This window comes from Procambarus clarkii, chromosome 59 (assembly GCF_040958095.1).
Source record: "Procambarus clarkii isolate CNS0578487 chromosome 59, FALCON_Pclarkii_2.0, whole genome shotgun sequence".
Classification (NCBI taxonomy): domain Eukaryota; kingdom Metazoa; phylum Arthropoda; class Malacostraca; order Decapoda; family Cambaridae; genus Procambarus; species Procambarus clarkii.
This window is the reverse complement of record NC_091208.1, coordinates 23,549,479-23,567,442: the sequence shown is the minus strand read 5'-3', so window position 1 is coordinate 23,567,442 and position 17,964 is coordinate 23,549,479. Positions and strand designations below refer to the sequence as shown.

The window sequence follows — 17,964 nt, the reverse complement described above, 5'->3', positions numbered from 1 at the left end:
TCTGTGAGTGGCTGTATTGTGCACCCCATACTCCTCCTGTGAGTGGTAGTATTGTGCACCCCATACTCCTCCTGTGAGTGGTAGTATTGTGCACCCCATACTCCTCCTGTGAGTGGCTGTATTGTGCACCCCATACTCCTCCTGTGAGTGGCTGTATTGTGCACCCCATACTCCTCCTGTGAGTGGCTGTATTGTGCACCCCATACTCCTCCTGTGAGTGGTAGTATTGTGCACCCCATACTCCTCCTGTGAGTGGTAGTATTGTGCACCCCATACTCCTCCTGTGAGTGGCTGTATTGTGCACCCCATACTCCTCCTGTGAGTGGCTGTATTGTGCACCCCATACTCCTCCTGTGAGTGGTAGTATTGTGCACCCCATACTCCTCCTGTGATAGAATACTGTGCACCCCATACTCCTCCTGTGAGTGGTAGTATTGTGCACCCCATACTCCTCCTGTGAGTGGTAGTATTGTGCACCCCATACTCCTCCTGTGAGTGGCTGTATTGTGCACCCCATACTCCTCCTGTGAGTGGCTGTATTGTGCACCCCATACTCCTCCTGTGAGTGGTAGTATTGTGCACCCCATACTCCTCCTGTGAGTGGCTGTATTGTGCACCCCATACTCCTCCTGTGAGTGGTAGTATTGTGCACCCCATACTCCTCCTGTGAGTGGTAGTATTGTGCACCCCATACTCCTCCTGTGAGTGGTAGTATTGTGCACCCCATACTCCTCCTGTGAGTGGTAGTATTGTGCACCCCATACTCCTCCTGTGAGTGGTAGTATTGTGCACCCCATACTCCTCCTGTGAGTGGCTGTATTGTGCACCCCATACTCCTCCTGTGAGCGGCAGCATACTAAGCATTACAGAAGGTACCTAAGGTCTTCGTCAGACCTGAGAGGAGATGTGTACACCAACAAGCACATCTCTCCTGCACACCTCATAATGTCAGCTGGTTACAGATATTTGAGAAGCTGTATCAACTTCCGCTCTTAATTGTGAGGAAATTCCCCCATGAAACACCAGAAGCCTTTGTACATCTCACATTCTGAATACAGCAACAGTGGCAGCCAGGATACAGCAACAGTGGCAGCCAGGATACAGCAACAGTGGCAGCCAGGATACAGCAACAGTGGCAGCCAGGATACAGCAACAGTGGCAGCCAGGATACAGCAACAGTGGCAGCCAGGATACAGCAACAGTGGCAGCCAGGATACAGCAACAGTGGCAGCCTGGATACAGCAACAGTGGCAGCCTGGATACAGCAACAGTGGCAGCCAGGATACAGCAACAGTGGCAGCCAGGATACAGCAACAGTGGCAGCCAGGATACAGCAACAGTGGCAGCCTGGATACAGCAACAGTGGCAGCCAGGATACAGCAACAGTGGCAGCCAGGATACAGCAACAGTGGCAGCCAGGATACAGCAACAGTGGCAGCCAGGATACAGCAACAGTGGCAGCCTGGATACAGCAACAGTGGCAGCCTGGATACAGCAACAGTGGCAGCCAGGATACAGCAACAGTGGCAGCCTGGATACAGCAACAGTGGCCGCCTGGATACAGCAACAGTGATAGCCTGGATACAGCAACAGTGGCAGCCTGGATACAGCAACAGTGGCAGCCTGGATACAGCAACAGTCAAGAGTGGCAGCCTGGATACAGCAACAGTCAAGAGTGGCAGCCTGGATACAGCAACAGTCAAGAGTGGCAGCCTGGATACAGCAACAGTCAAGAGTGGCAGCCTGGATACAGCAACAGTCAAGAGTGGCAGCCTGGATACAGCAACAGTCAAGAGTGGCAGCCTGGATACAGCAACAGTCAAGAGTGGCAGCCTGGATACAGCAACAGTCAAGAGTGGCAGCCTGGATACAGCAACAGTCAAGAGTGGCAGCCTGGATACAGCAACAGTCAAGAGTGGCAGCCTGGATACAGCAACAGTCAAGAGTGGCAGCCTGGATACAGCAACAGTAAAGAGTGGCAGCCAAGATACAGCAACAGTGGCAGCCTGGATACAGTAACAGTAAAGAGTGGCAGCCAAGATACAGCAACAGTAAAGAGTGGCAGCCAAGATACAGCAACAGTGGCAGCCAGGATACAGCAACAGTAAAGAGTGGCAGCCAGGATACAGCAACAGTGGCCGCCTGGATACAGCAACAGTGGCAGCCAGGATACAGCAACAGTGGCCGCCTGGATACAGCAACAGTGACAGCCTGGATACAGCAACAGTGGCAGCCTGGATACAGCAACAGTGACAGCCTGGATACAGCAACAGTGGCAGCCTGGATACAGCAACAGTGGCAGCCTGGATACAGCAACAGTGGCAGCCAGGATACAGCAACAGTGGCAGCCTGGATACAGCAACAGTGGCAGCCTGGATACAGCAACAGTGGCAGCCAGGATACAGCAACAGTGGCCGCCTGGATACAGCAACAGTAAAGAGTGGCAGCCTGGATACAGCAACAGTGACAGCCTGGATACAGCAACAGTGGCAGCCTGGATACAGCAACAGTGGCAGCCTGGATACAGTAACAGTGACAGCCAGGATACAGCAACAGTGACAGCCAGGATACAGCAACAGTGACAGCCAGGATACAGCAACAGTGACAGCCTGGATACAGCAACAGTGGCAGCCAGGATACAGCAACAGTAAAGAGTGGCAGCCAAGATACAGCAACAGTGGCAGCCAGGATACAGCAACAGTGGCCGCCTGGATACAGCAACAGTGGCCGCCTGGATACAGCAACGGTGACTGCCAGGATACAGCAACAGTAGCAGCCAGGATACAGCAACAGTGGCAGCCTGGATACAGCAACAGTGACAGCCTGGATACAGCAACAGTGACAGCCTGGATACAGCAACAGTGACAGCCAGGATACAGCAACAGTGGCCGCCTGGATACAGCAACAGTGGCAGCCTGGATACAGCTACGCTTTAAAACATAATTTGGACGGGTGAGACTGTTCCCGCTGCGCTAATAACTAAACAAGGCCATTAGCGTTTAACTACTGTGAGGAGGCAGTTAGGGGAGGTGGCCGTAATCAGGGCCTCGTTACCCTTCAACAAGCGTGACCAATTATGCATATATTAAACCAACAGCTTCCTGCCCTAATGAACGGAAACTGGGCCTTATTGAGTTATACACCTGGGGAGGGGGGGGGGTGAGGGGGTGTTGTGAGGGAGGATTGTGAGGGGGTGTTGTGAGGGAGGATTGTGAGGGAGTGTTGTGGGGGGGGGGGGTGTTGTGAAGGATTTTTCTAACGTCTCTGTGGCTCATGTGGGTACTCAGTTTCCACCTGTGTCCCCTTGTTCGCGTACCACCCGTGTTTAAACAGTTTATCTTTATCTACCCTGTCAATTCCTCTGAGAATTTTGTAGGTAGTGATCATGTCTACTGTTACTCTTCTGTCTACCAGTGTCGTAAGGTGCATTTCCCGCAGCCTTTCCTCGTAACTCATGCCTCTTAATCTTTGGACTAGCCTAGTGGCATACCTCTGAACTTTTTCCAGCTTCGTCTTGTGCTTGACAAGGTACGGGCTCCATGCTGGGGCCGCATACTCCAGGATTGGTCTTACATATGTGGTGTACAAGATTCTGAATGATTCCTTACACAGGTTCCTGAAGGCAGTTCTGATGTTAGCCAGCCTCGCATATGCCGCAGACGTTATTCTCTTTATGTGGGCTTCAGGAGACAGGTTTGGTGTGATATCAACTCCTAGATCTTTCTCTCTGTTTGTTGACTGTCCCTCTGACAGTGTTGACACAGTGTTCACACAGCGTTGACACAGTGTTGACACAGTGTTGACACAGTGTTGACACAGTGTTGACACAGTGTTGCCACAGTGTTGCCACAGTGTTGACACAGTGTTGACACAGTGTTGACACAGTGTTGACACAGTGTTGACATAGTGTTGCCACAGTGTTGCCACAGTGTTGACACAGTGTTGACACAGTGTTGACACAGTGTTGCCACAGTGTTGACACAGTGTTGACACAGTGTTGACACAGTGTTGACACAGTGTTGCCACAGTGTTGACACAGTGTTGCCACAGTGTTGACACAGTGTTGACACAGTGTTGACACAGTGTTGACACAGTGTTGCCACAGTGTTGACACAGTGTTGACACAGTGTTGACACAGTGTTGCCACAGTGTTGCCACAGTGTTGACACAGTGTTGACACAGTGTTGCCACAGTGTTGCCACAGTGTTGACACAGTGTTGACACAGTGTTGACACAGTGTTGCCACAGTGTTGACACAGTGTTGCCACAGTGTTGCCACAGTGTTGACACTGTTGACACAGTGTTGACACAGTGTTGACACAGTGTTGACACAACCCAAGACGACAGCAGATTCTGGGCCACACACAACTTATGTCTTAACGGTTCAGTAGAGGATGAGAGAAGCAACAGGTGGGCGGGGTTGCTGCAGGTGGGCGGGGCTGGAGATGGGCGGGGCTGGAGGTGGGCGGGGGTGGGTGGGGCTGGTGGTGGTGGGTGATAGTGGTCTAGTTTTTGCCCTGTGTCTCACGTGGTCCCAAGGTCGCGAGAGGTGGGCAGGCCCGCAGACGGGCCATCTTTCTGGCCCTAGTTCCCAGCACGTCAGACTATTTTTTCTTGTTCTCTCGCTGGTGTATATTGTGTGGAGGAGGGGGAGGGGGGGGGTGTTGCTCTATATCCCACCTGGGGCCGCAGGGGCCGGCGGGGCTGCCACCGTGCACAACAGGCTCCGCAGGAAGAGTTCTCAATCGCGTTATGGCGAGGAAAAACAAGGGGGAGTTTTTTAAATACGAAAACGTCTAATATATTGTTTACTGTTTTCTTTGTGTTGATCTCTAAGGACCTGAAGCACCCATGGACGGGTGAGGGGGACGGGTGAGGGGGACGGGTGAGGGGGGGGACGGGTGAGGTGGACGGGTGAGGGGGGGGAGGGGGAGGGGGGGGGGACGGGTGAGGGGGGGGGGGAAGGGTGAGGGGGACGGGTGAGGTGGACGGTTGAGGGGACGGGTGAGGGGGACGGGTGAGGGGGGGGGGACGGGTGAGGGGGGGGAGGGGGGGGAGGGGGAGGCGGGGGAGGGGGGACGTGTCCTGGACATCCTCAAGGAAGATATGGCCAGAATCTGACCAACGACCTTAATCTTCTCTCTGGTAAAAAAAATCGTGAAGACTTCTGTTGATCCGTCGCCACACAGCCACCACCACCACAGAGCTACACACAGGTAGCACCACCACAGAGCTACACACAGGCACCACCACCACAGAGCTACACACAGGCACCACCACCACAGAGCTACACACAGGCAGCACCACCACAGAGCTACACACAGGCACCACCACCACAGAGCTACACACAGGCACCACCACCACAGAGCTACACACAGGCAGCAGCACCACAGAGCTACACACAGGTAGCACCACCACAGAGCTACACACAGGCACCACCACCACAGAGCTACACACAGGCAGCACCACCACAGAGCTACACACAGGCACCACCACCACAGAGCTACACACAGGCACCACCACCACAGAGCTACACACAGGCAGCACCATCACAGAGCTACACAGGTAGCACCACCACAGAGCTACACACAGGTACCACCACCACAGAGCTACACACAGGTACCGCCACCACAGAGCTACACACAGGCACCACCACCACAGAGCTACACACAGGTACCACCACCACAGAGCTACACACAGGTACCACCACCACAGAGCTACACACAGGCACCACCACCACAGAGCTACACACAGGTACCACCACCACAGAGCTACACACAGACAGCACCACCACAGAGCTACACACAGCCACCACCACCACAGAGCTACACACAGGTACCACCACCACAGAGCTACACACAGGCACCACCACCACAGAGCTACACACAGGTACCACCACCACAGAGCTACACACAGGCACCACCACCTCAGAGCTACACACAGGCACCACCACCACAGAGCTACACACAGCCACCACCACCACAGAGCTACACACAGACAGCACCACCACACAGCTACACACAGGCAGCACCACCACAGAGCTACACACAGGCAGCACCACCACAGAGCTACACACAGACAGCACCACCACACAGCTACACACAGGCAACACCACCACAGAGCTACACACAGGGAGCACCACCACAGAGCTACACACAGACACCACCACCACAGAGCTACACACAGGCACCACCACCACAGAGCAACACACAGGCAGCACCACCACAGAGCTACACACAGACACCACCACCACAGAGCTACACACAGGCAGCACCACTACAGAGCTACACACAGGCACCACCGCCACAGAGCTACACACAGACACCACCACCACAGAGCTACACACAGGTACCACCACCACAGAGCTACACACAGGCAGCAGCACCACCACAGAGCTACACACAGGTACCACCACCACAGAGCTACACACAGGCAGCAGCACCACCACAGAGCTACACACAGGCAGCACCACCACAGAGCTACACACAGGCAGCACCACCACAGAGCTACACACAGGCAGCACCACCACAGAGCTACACACAGGCAGCACCACCACAGAGCTACACACAGGCACCACCACCACAGAGCTACACACAGGCAGCACCACCACAGAGCTACACACAGGCACCACCACCACAGAGCTACACACAGGCACCACCACCACAGAGCTACACACAGGCACCACCACCACAGAGCTACACACAGGCACCACCACCACAGAGCTACACACAGGCACCACCACCACAGAGCTACACACAGGCAGCACCACCACAGAGCTACACACAGGCACCACCACCACAGAGCTACACACAGGCACCACCACCACAGAGCTACACACAGGCACCACCACCACAGAGCTACTCACAGGCACCACCACCACAGAGCAACACACAGGCAGCACCACCACAGAGCTACACACAGGCACCACCACCACAGAGCTACACACAGGCACCACCACCACAGAGCTACACACAGGCACCACCACCACAGAGCTACACACAGGCACCACCACCACAGAGCTACACACAGGCACCACCACCACAGAGCTACACACAGGCACCACCACCACAGAGCTACACACAGGCACCACCACCACAGAGCTACACACAGGCACCACCACCACAGAGCTACACACAGGCACCACCACCACAGAGCTACACACAGGCACCACCACCACAGAGCTACACACAGGCACCACCACCACAGAGCTACACACAGGCACCACCACCACAGAGCTACACACAGGCACCACCACCACAGAGCTACACACAGGCACCACCACCACAGAGCTACACACAGGCACCACCACCACAGAGCTACACACAGGCACCACCACCACAGAGCTACACACAGGCACCACCACCACAGAGCTACACACAGGCACCACCACCACGCTGGGACTCGCTCAGCAACAAATCATCGGGTCGGGACGCTCTCTCCATCAACAAGATCTCTGGCGGGGATTTTGCATGCTGTGTCAGCTGCATTTAGATCTGTCCGGTTTGGTTAGAGGCGGGGGTGGGTGGGGGTGGTGGGGGTGTTGGGGGTGGTGGGGGTGGTGGGGGTGGTGGGGGTGGTGGGGGTGGTGGGGGTGGTGGGGGTGGTGGGGGTGGTGGGGGTGGTGGGGGTGTTGGTGGTGGGGGTGTTGGTTGGGTGGGGTGGGGGTGTTGAGTTCATGAGGTTGGTTATGTAATTCCCGCAGTGCTCCTGTTTTTAAATAACTCATCAGCTTTGTGTCGTCTGCTAACATTGGCATGTCAGAGCTCACTCCCTCTGGTAGGCCATTCACATATATTAGGAACAACAGCGGTCTCAGGATAGAGCCTTGTGAGACCCCCATGTGTTACATTCCTCCAGCTTGAAACCTCCTTTGTGTCTGACTCTTTACTTTGTCCTTCAGATAAAACAAAACAAAAAAACAGTGTTACCCCAGTTACATTATCCAGTCCAGTGTTACCCAGTTATCCCAGTCAGATTCTCCATCTTGTAGACCAGTCTTTCATGAGGAAGATTGGTCTATAAGTCTTAAGACAATCTAGCAATCTAACAGTTAGACAATCTAACAGTCTTAACACAATCTAGGTAAGTACACTCTGAGCAACTTTCTTTTTCCTATCTTATTTTAGCAACACTGTCCTGAAAGTCAAGTTTGCTGGGCAGAATGTTCACTATGGAATACCACGCTGCCCCTTTATTACCGAGCTGGTGCTCTGCTGATGCTCCATCATTCTCCGGTTGATTACATTCCGTATAAAGTCTTGGAGAAAGTAAAGTTTTGGAGAAAGTAAAGTCTTGGAGAAAGTATAGTCTTGGAGAATGTGTTTACTCTGGCGTCAGTAACATCAGTCTCAAATTTAGTCCTCCTTGTCTATCTCCCTTTTTGAATTCTGGAACATTTCCTCTTTTCCAGACTTGTGTGATATATCTTGTCTCGAGTGTTTTATTAATATATATATATAATAGGCAACACAACAGAGGGAGCCTGTCGGCCGAGCGGACAGCACACTGGACTTGTGATCCTGTGGTCCTGGGTTCGATCCCAGGCGCCGGCGAGAAACAATGGGCAGAGTTTCTTTCACCCTATGCCCCTGTTACCTAGCAGTAAAATAGGTACCTGGGTGTTAGTCAGCTGTCACGGGCTGCTTCCTGGGGATGGAGGCCTGGTCGAGGACCGGGCCGCGGGGACACTAAAGCCCCGAAATCATCTCAAGATATTCACGCTTGTTCTATTGTAAAGGCCTCCTCCCGCAAAACACACACCGAAACTGCGACGTTGGTAAAACGTTCGAACAAGTTTAAACACCTCCTAGCCAGTTATAACAACCAACATAGCAAGTTGTAACAACGTTCAAATACGTCATAAACACGTTAAGCCAGGATGTAACAACTTTATTACAAGTTGTAACAAGCGGAAAATAGAGACAGTTTCGGTTTATGTTTCCAGGGCTGAAACCTTTCGTAAAGTTCCTCACACACACCGTCTTAGGCATGAGAATGTGTCCCTTGTGTCCTCAGAGTGAGTAAATGTCTCTCACTGTTCCTAATAAAGTTATAAAGGAGCTTCAGCTGGTCTTGTCCTTTACCATAATGCCACTTTTAAGATGCCTCTCAGATTCTCTCCTGACTCGTGCATATTCACTTCTGGTTCTCTTTACTGCTGCCATTGTTCTCCGTTCCTAGTTATCTTGAGGTTATCTTGAGGTTATCTTGAGGTTATCTTGAGGTTATCTTGAGATGATTTCTAGGCTTTTTAGTGTCCCCGCGGCCCGGTCCTCGACCAGGCCTCCACCCCCAGGAAGCAACCCGTGACAGCTGACTAACACCCAGGTACCTATTTTACTGCTAGGTAACAGGGGCATAGGGTGAAAGAAACTCTGCCCATTGTTTCTCGCCGGCGCCTGGGATCGACCCCGGGACCGCAGGATCACAAGACCAGCGTGCTGTCCGCTCGGCCGACCGGCTCCCTCCCGGGATGGAAGGGTTTGATGATCTGGCACCTTCTGTTTCTCATTTGTATGTGGTTGTGGTGGTGGTGATGGTAGCAGTGATTGTGGTGGTGGCGATGGTAGCAGTGATTGTGGTGGTGATGGTAGCAGTGATTGTGGTGGTGGTGATGGTAGCAGTGATTGTGGTGGTGGTGATGGTAGCAGTGATTGTGGTGGTGGTGATGGTAGCAGTGATTGTGGTGGTGGTGATGGTAGCAGTGATTGTGGTGGTGGTGATGGTAGCAGTGAGTGTGGTGGTGGTGATGGTAGCAGTGATTGTGGTGGTGGTGATGGTAGCAGTGATTGTGGTGGTGGTGATGGTAGCAGTGATTGTGGTGGTGGTGATGGTAGCAGTGAGTGTGGTGGTGGTGATGGTAGCAGTGATTGTGGTGGTGGTGATGGTAGCAGTGATTGTGGTGGTGGTGATGGTAGCAGTGATTGTGGTGGTGGTGATGGTAGCAGTGATTGTGGTGGTGGTGATGGTAGCAGTGATTGTGGTGGTGGTGATGGTAGCAGTGATTGTGGTGGTGGTGATGGTAGCAGTGATTGTGGTGGTGGTGATGGTAGCAGTGATTGTGGTGGTGGTGATGGTAGCAGTGATTGTGGTGGTGATGGTAGCAGTGATTGTGGTGGTGGTGATGGTAGCAGTGATTGTGGTGGTGGTGATGGTAGCAGTGATTGTGGTGGTGGTGATGGTAGCAGTGATTGTGGTGGTGGTGATGGTAGCAGTGATTGTGGTGGTGGTGATGGTAGCAGTGATTGTGGTGGTGGTGATGGTAGCAGTGATTGTGGTGGTGGTGATGGTAGCAGTGATTGTGGTGGTGGTGATGGTAGCAGTGATTGTGGTGGTGGTGATGGTAGCAGTGATTGTGGTGGTGGTGATGGTAGCAGTGATTGTGGTGGTGGTGATGGTAGCAGTGATTGTGGTGGTGGTGATGGTAGCAGTGATTGTGGTGGTGGTGATGGTAGCAGTGATTGTGGTGGTGGTGATGGTAGCAGTGATTGTGGTGGTGGTGATGGTAGCAGTGATTGTGGTGGTGGTGATGGTAGCAGTGATTGTGGTGGTGGTGATGGTAGCAGTGATTGTGGTGGTGGTGATGGTAGCAGTGATTGTGGTGGTGGTGATGGTAGCAGTGATTGTGGTGGTGGTGATGGTAGCAGTGATTGTGGTGGTGGTGATGGTAGCAGTGATTGTGGTGGTGGTGATGGTAGCAGTGAGTGTGGTGGTGGTGATGGTAGCAGTGATTGTGGTGGTGGTGATGGTAGCAGTGAGTGTGGTGGTGGTGATGGTAGCAGTGATTGTGGTGGTGGTGATGGTAGCAGTGATTGTGGTGGTGGTGATGGTAGCAGTGATTGTGGTGGTGGTGATGGTAGCAGTGATTGTGGTGGTGGTGATGGTAGCAGTGATTGTGGTGGTGGTGATGGTAGCAGTGATTGTGGTGGTGGTGATGGTAGCAGTGATTGTGGTGGTGGTGATGGTAGCAGTGATTGTGGTGGTGGTGATGGTAGCAGTGAGTGTGGTGGTGGTGATGGTAGCAGTGATTGTGGTGGTGGTGATGGTAGCAGTGATTGTGGTGGTGGTGATGGTAGCAGTGATTGTGGTGGTGGTGATGGTAGCAGTGATTGTGGTGGTGATGGTAGCAGTGATTGTGGTGGTGGTGATGGTAGCAGTGATTGTGGTGGTGGTGATGGTAGCAGTGATTGTGGTGGTGGTGATGGTAGCAGTGATTGTGGTGGTGGTGATGGTAGCAGTGATTGTGTGCCTAGCGCTTGTGTTGCTACAGCTTACCACAACAGCTTGTGTGAGATACAAGCCTGATAACAGCCCCAACTCACTTCCACTAATGAAGCCCTCTCCTCAAGGCTTAGTTGTGTACACTCTCATCTGTCTAGATCCCAGATCTTGTGTTTGGGGATCCCAGCATGATGCCTGGGGATCCCAGCCTACTGCCTGGGGATCCCAGCCTACTGCCTGGGGATCCCAGCCTACTGCCTGGGGATCCCAGCCTACTGCCTGGGGATCCCAGCCTACGCCCTGGGGATCCCAGCCTACTGCCTGGGGATCCCAGCCTACTGCCTGGGGATCCCAGCCTACTGTCTGGGGATCCCAGCCTACTGTCTGGGGATCCCAGCCTACTGCCTGGGGATCCCAGCCTACTGCCTGGGGATCCCAGCCTACTGCCTGGGGATCCCAGCCTACTGCCTGGGGATCCCAGCCTACTGCCTGGGGATCCCAGCCTACTGCCTGGGGATCCCAGCCTACTGCCTGGGGATCCCAGCCTACCGCCTGGGGATCCCAGCCTACCGCCTGGGGATCCCAGCCTACTGCCTGGGGATCCCAGCCTACTGCCTGGGGATCCCAGCCTACCGCCTGGGGATCCCAGCCTACCGCCTGGGGATCCCAGGCTACTGTCTGGGGATCCCAGGCTACTGTCTGGGGATCCCAGGCTACTGTCTGGGGATCCGCCCTGCGGTCCTAGCCTTCCGCCCTGCGGTCCTAGCCTGCCGCCCTGCGGTCCTAGCCTGCCGCCCTGCGGTCCTAGCCTGCCGCCCTGCGGTCCTAGCCTGCCACCCTGCGGTCCTAGCCTGCCACCCTGCGGTCCTAGCCTGCCACCCTGCGGTCCTAGCCTGCCACCCTGCGGTCCTAGCCTGCCACCCTGCGGTCCTAGCCTGCCGCCCTGCGGTCCTAGCCTGCCGCCCTGCGGTCCTAGCCTGCCGCCCTGCGGTCCTAGCCTGCCACCCTGCGGTCCTAGCAACATACACAACAACAACAACAACAGTGGTGCACCTGACTCTGCAACACACACAACCCTCGCCAGCACTCAGGGATCTTGCCACAAACACCTTAAGGAAAAAAAAAGAAAGTCGTATTAGTGTGCAGTTGTGCCCGGCGGCGGCTGAGGCATCGCTGCGTCTCGCTTTCCTGCACAGAATGTGTGCTGCAGCCCCCCTCCTCCTCCTCCTCCTCCACGCTGGTGAAAGTGTAAGGTCACTCTCGAGGGTCGCTGGGAACGAGGCGCCACGCTTAAGGACAAGGTTCGAGTGTGTTCACTTTTTTATTTATATATACAAGAGTTAAATGAACAAATCCACAAGGGCAGTGACGAGGATTCGAACCTGCGTCCGGGAGCATCCCAGACACTGCCTTAATCGACTGAGCTACGACAGGGTAAAAGGGTTGAAACCGAAGTTCTACTGAACTTACTGGATATACAAGAGTTGTTACATTCTTGTAGAGCCACTAGTACGCGTAGCGTTTCGGGCAGGTCCCTGGAATACGATCCCCGCCGCGAAAATCGTTGTTACAACCAAGTACACATTTTACTGTTGAGTTAAACAGAGGCTACAGTTAAGGATTTGCGCCCAGTCAATCCTCCCCGGCCAGGATACGAACCATGACAATGCGCTCGCGGAACGCCAGGCGAGTGTCTTACCACTACACCACGGAGACATGATCCCCATGATACGACCCCCGCGAAGAATCGTTTTTACAACCAAGTACATTGATCGTATCATAATCGACTTGAGAATGGTCCAGGACGGACCGAAACGTCGTCGTCCCTTCACCTTCTAGTGTGTGGTCTGGTCAACATACTTCAGCCACGTTATTGTGACTCATCGCCTGCAACCAAGTACACATTTTACTGTTGAGTTAAACAGAAGCTACAGGTAAGGATTTGCGCCCAGTCAATCCTCCCTGGCCGGGATACGAACCCATGACACAGCGCTCGCGGAACGCCAAGGCGAGCATCTTACTACTAGTAAAAGACACATCGAACACTCTATGTAGGGCAGACGTAAATCTGTGTATCTATGTATTTACGTATGTAGCTTAGCCTAACATTTTAAAAGCACTACAATCACCTTCTGTGGTTGGTTGTTCAATAAACCCCTGAACTATATGTTTAACACATCTCTAACTCTGTCCATGGAGGACAGAAGAAAATGTAAATATGTTGGTTAGCATTGTAAATGTCTGGCCACGTCTGGGGTAGAAAATAATAATAATTATTACTTTATTTTTATTACTTTATAAATAATTACTTTATAAATAATTATTTATATAATAATTATTACTGCGTAGACTTTACTTTATTCCAATATTATCAGCAAGACGTTCTCTGAGACGTTCTCTTAGACGTTCTCTGAGACGTTCTCTTAGACGTTCTCTGAGACGTTCTCTGAGACGTTCTCTGAGACGTTCTCTGAGACGCTCTCTAAGACGTTCTCTTAGACGTTCTCTGAGACGTTCTCTTAGACGTTCTCTGAGACCTTCTCTGAGACCTTCTCTGAGACGTTCTCTTAGACGCTCTCTAAGACGTTCTCTAAGACGTTCTCTTAGACGTTCTCTAAGACGTTCTCTGAGACGTTCTCTGAGACGCTCTCTAAGACGCTCTCTAAGACGTTCTCTAAGACGTTCTCTAAGACGTTCTCTGAGAACGTCTCAGAGTGTCTCGGACATAAGTCAATGTTAAAGCTCATTATAATTAGAAGTACAGTTATGTCTTGGGTAGGTTAGGTTAGGGTAGGCTAGGTTAGGGTAGATTAGGGTAGGGTAGATTAGGCTAGGTTAGGGTAGGCTAGGTTAGGTTAGGGTAGATTAGGTTATGTTAGGGTAGGGTAGGTTAGGGGAGATTAGGTTAGGGTAGGCTAGGTTAGGGTAGGCTAGGTTAGGGTAGATTAGGTTAGGTTAAGTTAGGTTAGGTTAGGGTAGGCTAGGTTAGGTTAGGGTAGGCTAGGTTAGGTTAGGGTAAGCTAGGTTAGGGTAGGCTAGGTTAGGTTAGGGTAGGCTAGGTTAGGTTAGGGTAGGTTAGGTTAGGGTAGGCTAGGTTAGGGTAGGCTAGGTTAGGGTAGGTTAGGTTAGGGTAGGTTAGGTTAGGGTAGGCTAGGTTAGGGTAGGCTAGGTTAGGTTAGGGTAGATTAGGTTAGGGTAGGCTAGGTTAGGGTAGGCTAAGTTAGGTTAGGGTAGGTTAGGTTAGGGTAGGTTAGAGTAGGCTAGGTTAGGGTAGATTAGGTTAGGGTAGGCTAGGTTAGGTTAGGGTAGGTTAGGTTAGGGTAGGTTAGGGTAGGTTAGGTTAGGGTAGGTTAGGTTAGGGTAGATTAGGCTAGGTTAGGTTAGGGTAGATTAGGTTAGGGTAGGTTAGGTTAGGGTAGGCTAGGTTAGGGTAGGCTAGGGTAGGTTAGGGTAGGTTAGATTAGGGTAGGTTAGGTTAGGGTAGGCTAGGTTAGGGTAGGCTAGATTAGGGTAGGCTAGATTAGGGTAGATTAGGTTAGGGTAGGCTTGGTTAGGTTAGGGTAGGTTAGGTTAGGGTAGGCTAGGTTAGGGTAGGCTAGGTTAGTGTAGATTATGTTAGGGTAGGCTAGGGTAGGCTAGGTTAGGGTAGGCTAGGTTAGGATAGACTAAGTTAGGGTTGGCTAGATTACTTGTTTAGGTTCTTAGTATTTGCAAATCCGAAGTATTTAGTCAAGAAAAGTTGGAGTCAAAGAGTTGTAGGACGCGTCTAACAGCCGGTCCAAACGCTAATGGCCAACTGCTCGTTAGTGTAACCTCTTAACCAGCTGTTTATGAACACAAACTACTTTACATACGACTCACAACTGATGACGTTCGAACATCTTTGCTCAGACCTCTGTTCTAATCTCAGCTCTGTAAATGGTTCACTCGTGTGTTCCAAGAGTGAACCATTGCGTTCACCTGTTCAATTATCACCCTTTGGCGATAATTGAACAGGTGAACATGTTCATGAGGACGTGTTCATGAGGACGTGTTCATGAGGACGTGTTCATGAGGACGTGTTCATGAGGACGTGTTCATGAGGACGTGTTCATGAGGACGTGTTCATGAGGACGGGCTGAACAAGAGAGCACAACAAAATGCGATCGAAGTGAACAAAATGTTCATATAACAAGGGACTTTTTTTATCTGTACTTACAGTATTTTATCGTATTTACAAAGTTTGCTGAGTTTAGAATGTTTACAGTCTTTGTAAATGTTCACTGTACTGAAAATGTTTACAATGTATTTTCGTATTTACAAAGTTTATTGTGATACAATAAATACAATTTTGGGGTTTGCCATATTTATTTTTGTTTATAATGTACAAGTGGTGTGAAAGAGGTTATAAAAGAGTGAGTATAGAGGAGGGGGTGAGAGATGGGGGGGGGAGGAGGAGGATTAGTAGAGGGGGGGGGGGTGAGGGACGATGAGGTGTGGGGGGTTGGGGGGGGGGGTGCTAATGAGGTTCGGTTAACCAGACCACTTCCATAAGGCCAGAAAAGGCAGGCAGGTACCCTGGAATGTCTCCTTAAAATTACTGTACTTCTAACCCCTACCTCTTTTCCTACTCCCCCCCCCCTCATGCTCCCTCTCTCTCTCTTTCATGCCCTTCTAAATCGTTCCTTCTCCCCCTCCCTCCCTCTCTCTCTCTCTATCTCTCTATCTCTCTCTCTCTCTCTGTCTCTGTGTCTCTCTCTGTCTCTGTCTCTCTGTCTCTCTCTCTCTCTGTTTTCTGGCTACATACCTGGTCACACACCTGACTACATACCCTGCATGTATACCTGGCTATACATATGCAATGTACCTGACTACACACCTAGGTATATATGTGTCTTCATACATGGCTGTATACCCAGCTTCACACTTGGCTATTAACCAAGTTACACACCTGGCTACATACTATGTATACCTGGCAATATACCTGGCTACACACCTACCTTCCGCTGATGTCAGAAGACGAGAAGCTCTCGGCGAAGCTTTCTTCATCTCGACGTGTCAATCAAAAGAGATGAAATTATCATATTGATGGAACGTGAAAATGTGTAGTAAGGAGAGAGAGAGAGAGAGAGAGAGAGAGAGAGAGAGAGAGAGAGAGAGAGAGAGAGAGAGAGAGAGAGAGAGAGAGAGAGAGAGAGAGAGAGAGAGAGAAGGGCTCAACCTGTCCTAGTGTAGCCAGTCTGCCAAGGGCAGGAGGAGAAGTGTGGCCTTAGGCTTATCCCCACATCTGATCCGCTAACTTTTTACAGGAACGAAAACTATTTCACAACAAAAAAAGATTATGGCTACTTTCTCTTTAGGAGCGGGAGTGGACAGCAGGTGGAGTAATCCATCAGCTCCGTCTCTATCATTGTCCCAGACCTCCAGGAGCAGCCTCGCTAATACCCGGCCACCGAGGCTCTGCACTCAACCAATTGGGGAACTGTTTCAGTGGGGAAAAGTTTGTTATTCAGTGGTGAGTAGTGGTGGGGGCAGTGGTGGTGGGGGCAGTGGTGGTGGGGGTAGTGGTGGTGGGGGTAGTTGTGGTGGGGGCAGTGGTGGTGGGGGCAGTGGTGGTGGGGGCAGTGGTGGTGGGGGCAGTGGTGGTGGGGGTAGTTGTGGTGGGGGCAGTGGTGGTGGGGGCAGTGGTGGTGGGGGCAGTGGTGGTGGGGGTAGTTGTGGTGGGGGCAGTGGTGGTGGGGGTAGTGGTGGTGGGGGTAGTGGTGGTGGGTGTAGTGGTGGTGGGAGTAGTGGTGGTGGGGGTAGTGGTGGTGGGTGTAGTGGTGGTGGGGGTAGTGGTGGTGGATGTAGTGGTGGTGGGAGTAGTGGTGGGTGTAGTGGTGGTGGTGTTCGGAGCAGTATAGTGGTATTTCAAGGACAGACAGAAGAGCCCCCGGCGGCCCATCTTCCACTACAGCCTGATCAACCCTCAGGACTTGACAGTTTCTAGTGTTTCCCTCACCTGATGGGCTGAGGATGACCCGGTGATGCATCAGAGCGGCCAGCAGGTGCGTGGCGGGGGTAGCGACAGCCTGCTGGATCACCAGGGAGAGAGAGAGGCGGGGTCCAGGAAATGAATTAAAGCGGCTTCAGGGAAGCGTTGCAGGCGGCCACAAGTGGGTCACATCGTCCCAGGTAAGGAAGGGTTTGGGCAACACCAGCACCTGCCCTCCTCCCTCTCCCAGGGTTCGACTCCCCGCGGCCTGGACACAGCCCCGTCTCTCACCGATGGAAAAAATGGTCAAATGGAGGGAAATATGTAAGGCAGGAAGTGTCGCAAACACCTGTGTTGGTCCCCTCCGTTAACACCTGCGTTGGTCCCCTCCGTTAACACCTGCGTTGGTCCCCTCCGTTAACACCTGCGTTGGTCCCCTCCGTTAACACCTGCGTTGGTCCCCTCCGTTAACACCTGCGTTGGTCCCCTCCGTTAACACCTGCGTTGGTCCTCTCCGTTAACACCTGCGTTGGTCCCCTCCGTTAACACCTGCGTTGGTCCTCTCCGTTAACACCTGCGTTGGTCCCCTCCGTTAACACCTGCGTTGGTCCCCTCCGTTAACACCTGCGTTAGTCCCCTCCGTTAACACCTGCGTTGGTCCCCTCCGTTAACACCTGCGTTGGTCCCCTCCGTTAACACCTGCGTTGGTCCTCTCCGTTAACACCTGCGTTGGTTCCCTCCGTTAACACCTGCGTTGGTCCTCTCCGTTAACACCTGTGTTGGTCCTCTCC

The 17,964-nt window shown here is 52.4% G+C and overlaps 1 protein-coding gene across 1 annotated transcript in view; it reads right to left on the bottom strand.

Moving 5' to 3' along the window:
• The window catches only part of LOC138353750 (mucin-3A-like), an 82,109-nt gene extending 65,861 nt beyond the window's left edge, over positions 1 to 16,248 (bottom strand). The window contains exons 1-2 of the mRNA XM_069307146.1: positions 16,200 to 16,248; positions 13,577 to 13,928 (exon numbers count right to left, since the gene is read on the bottom strand). Of these exons, the coding sequence (XP_069163247.1) occupies positions 13,577 to 13,928; positions 16,200 to 16,248 (401 nt within the window). The remainder of the gene's footprint in view (positions 1 to 13,576; positions 13,929 to 16,199) is intronic.
• Positions 16,249 to 17,964: the final 1,716 nt, after the last annotated feature.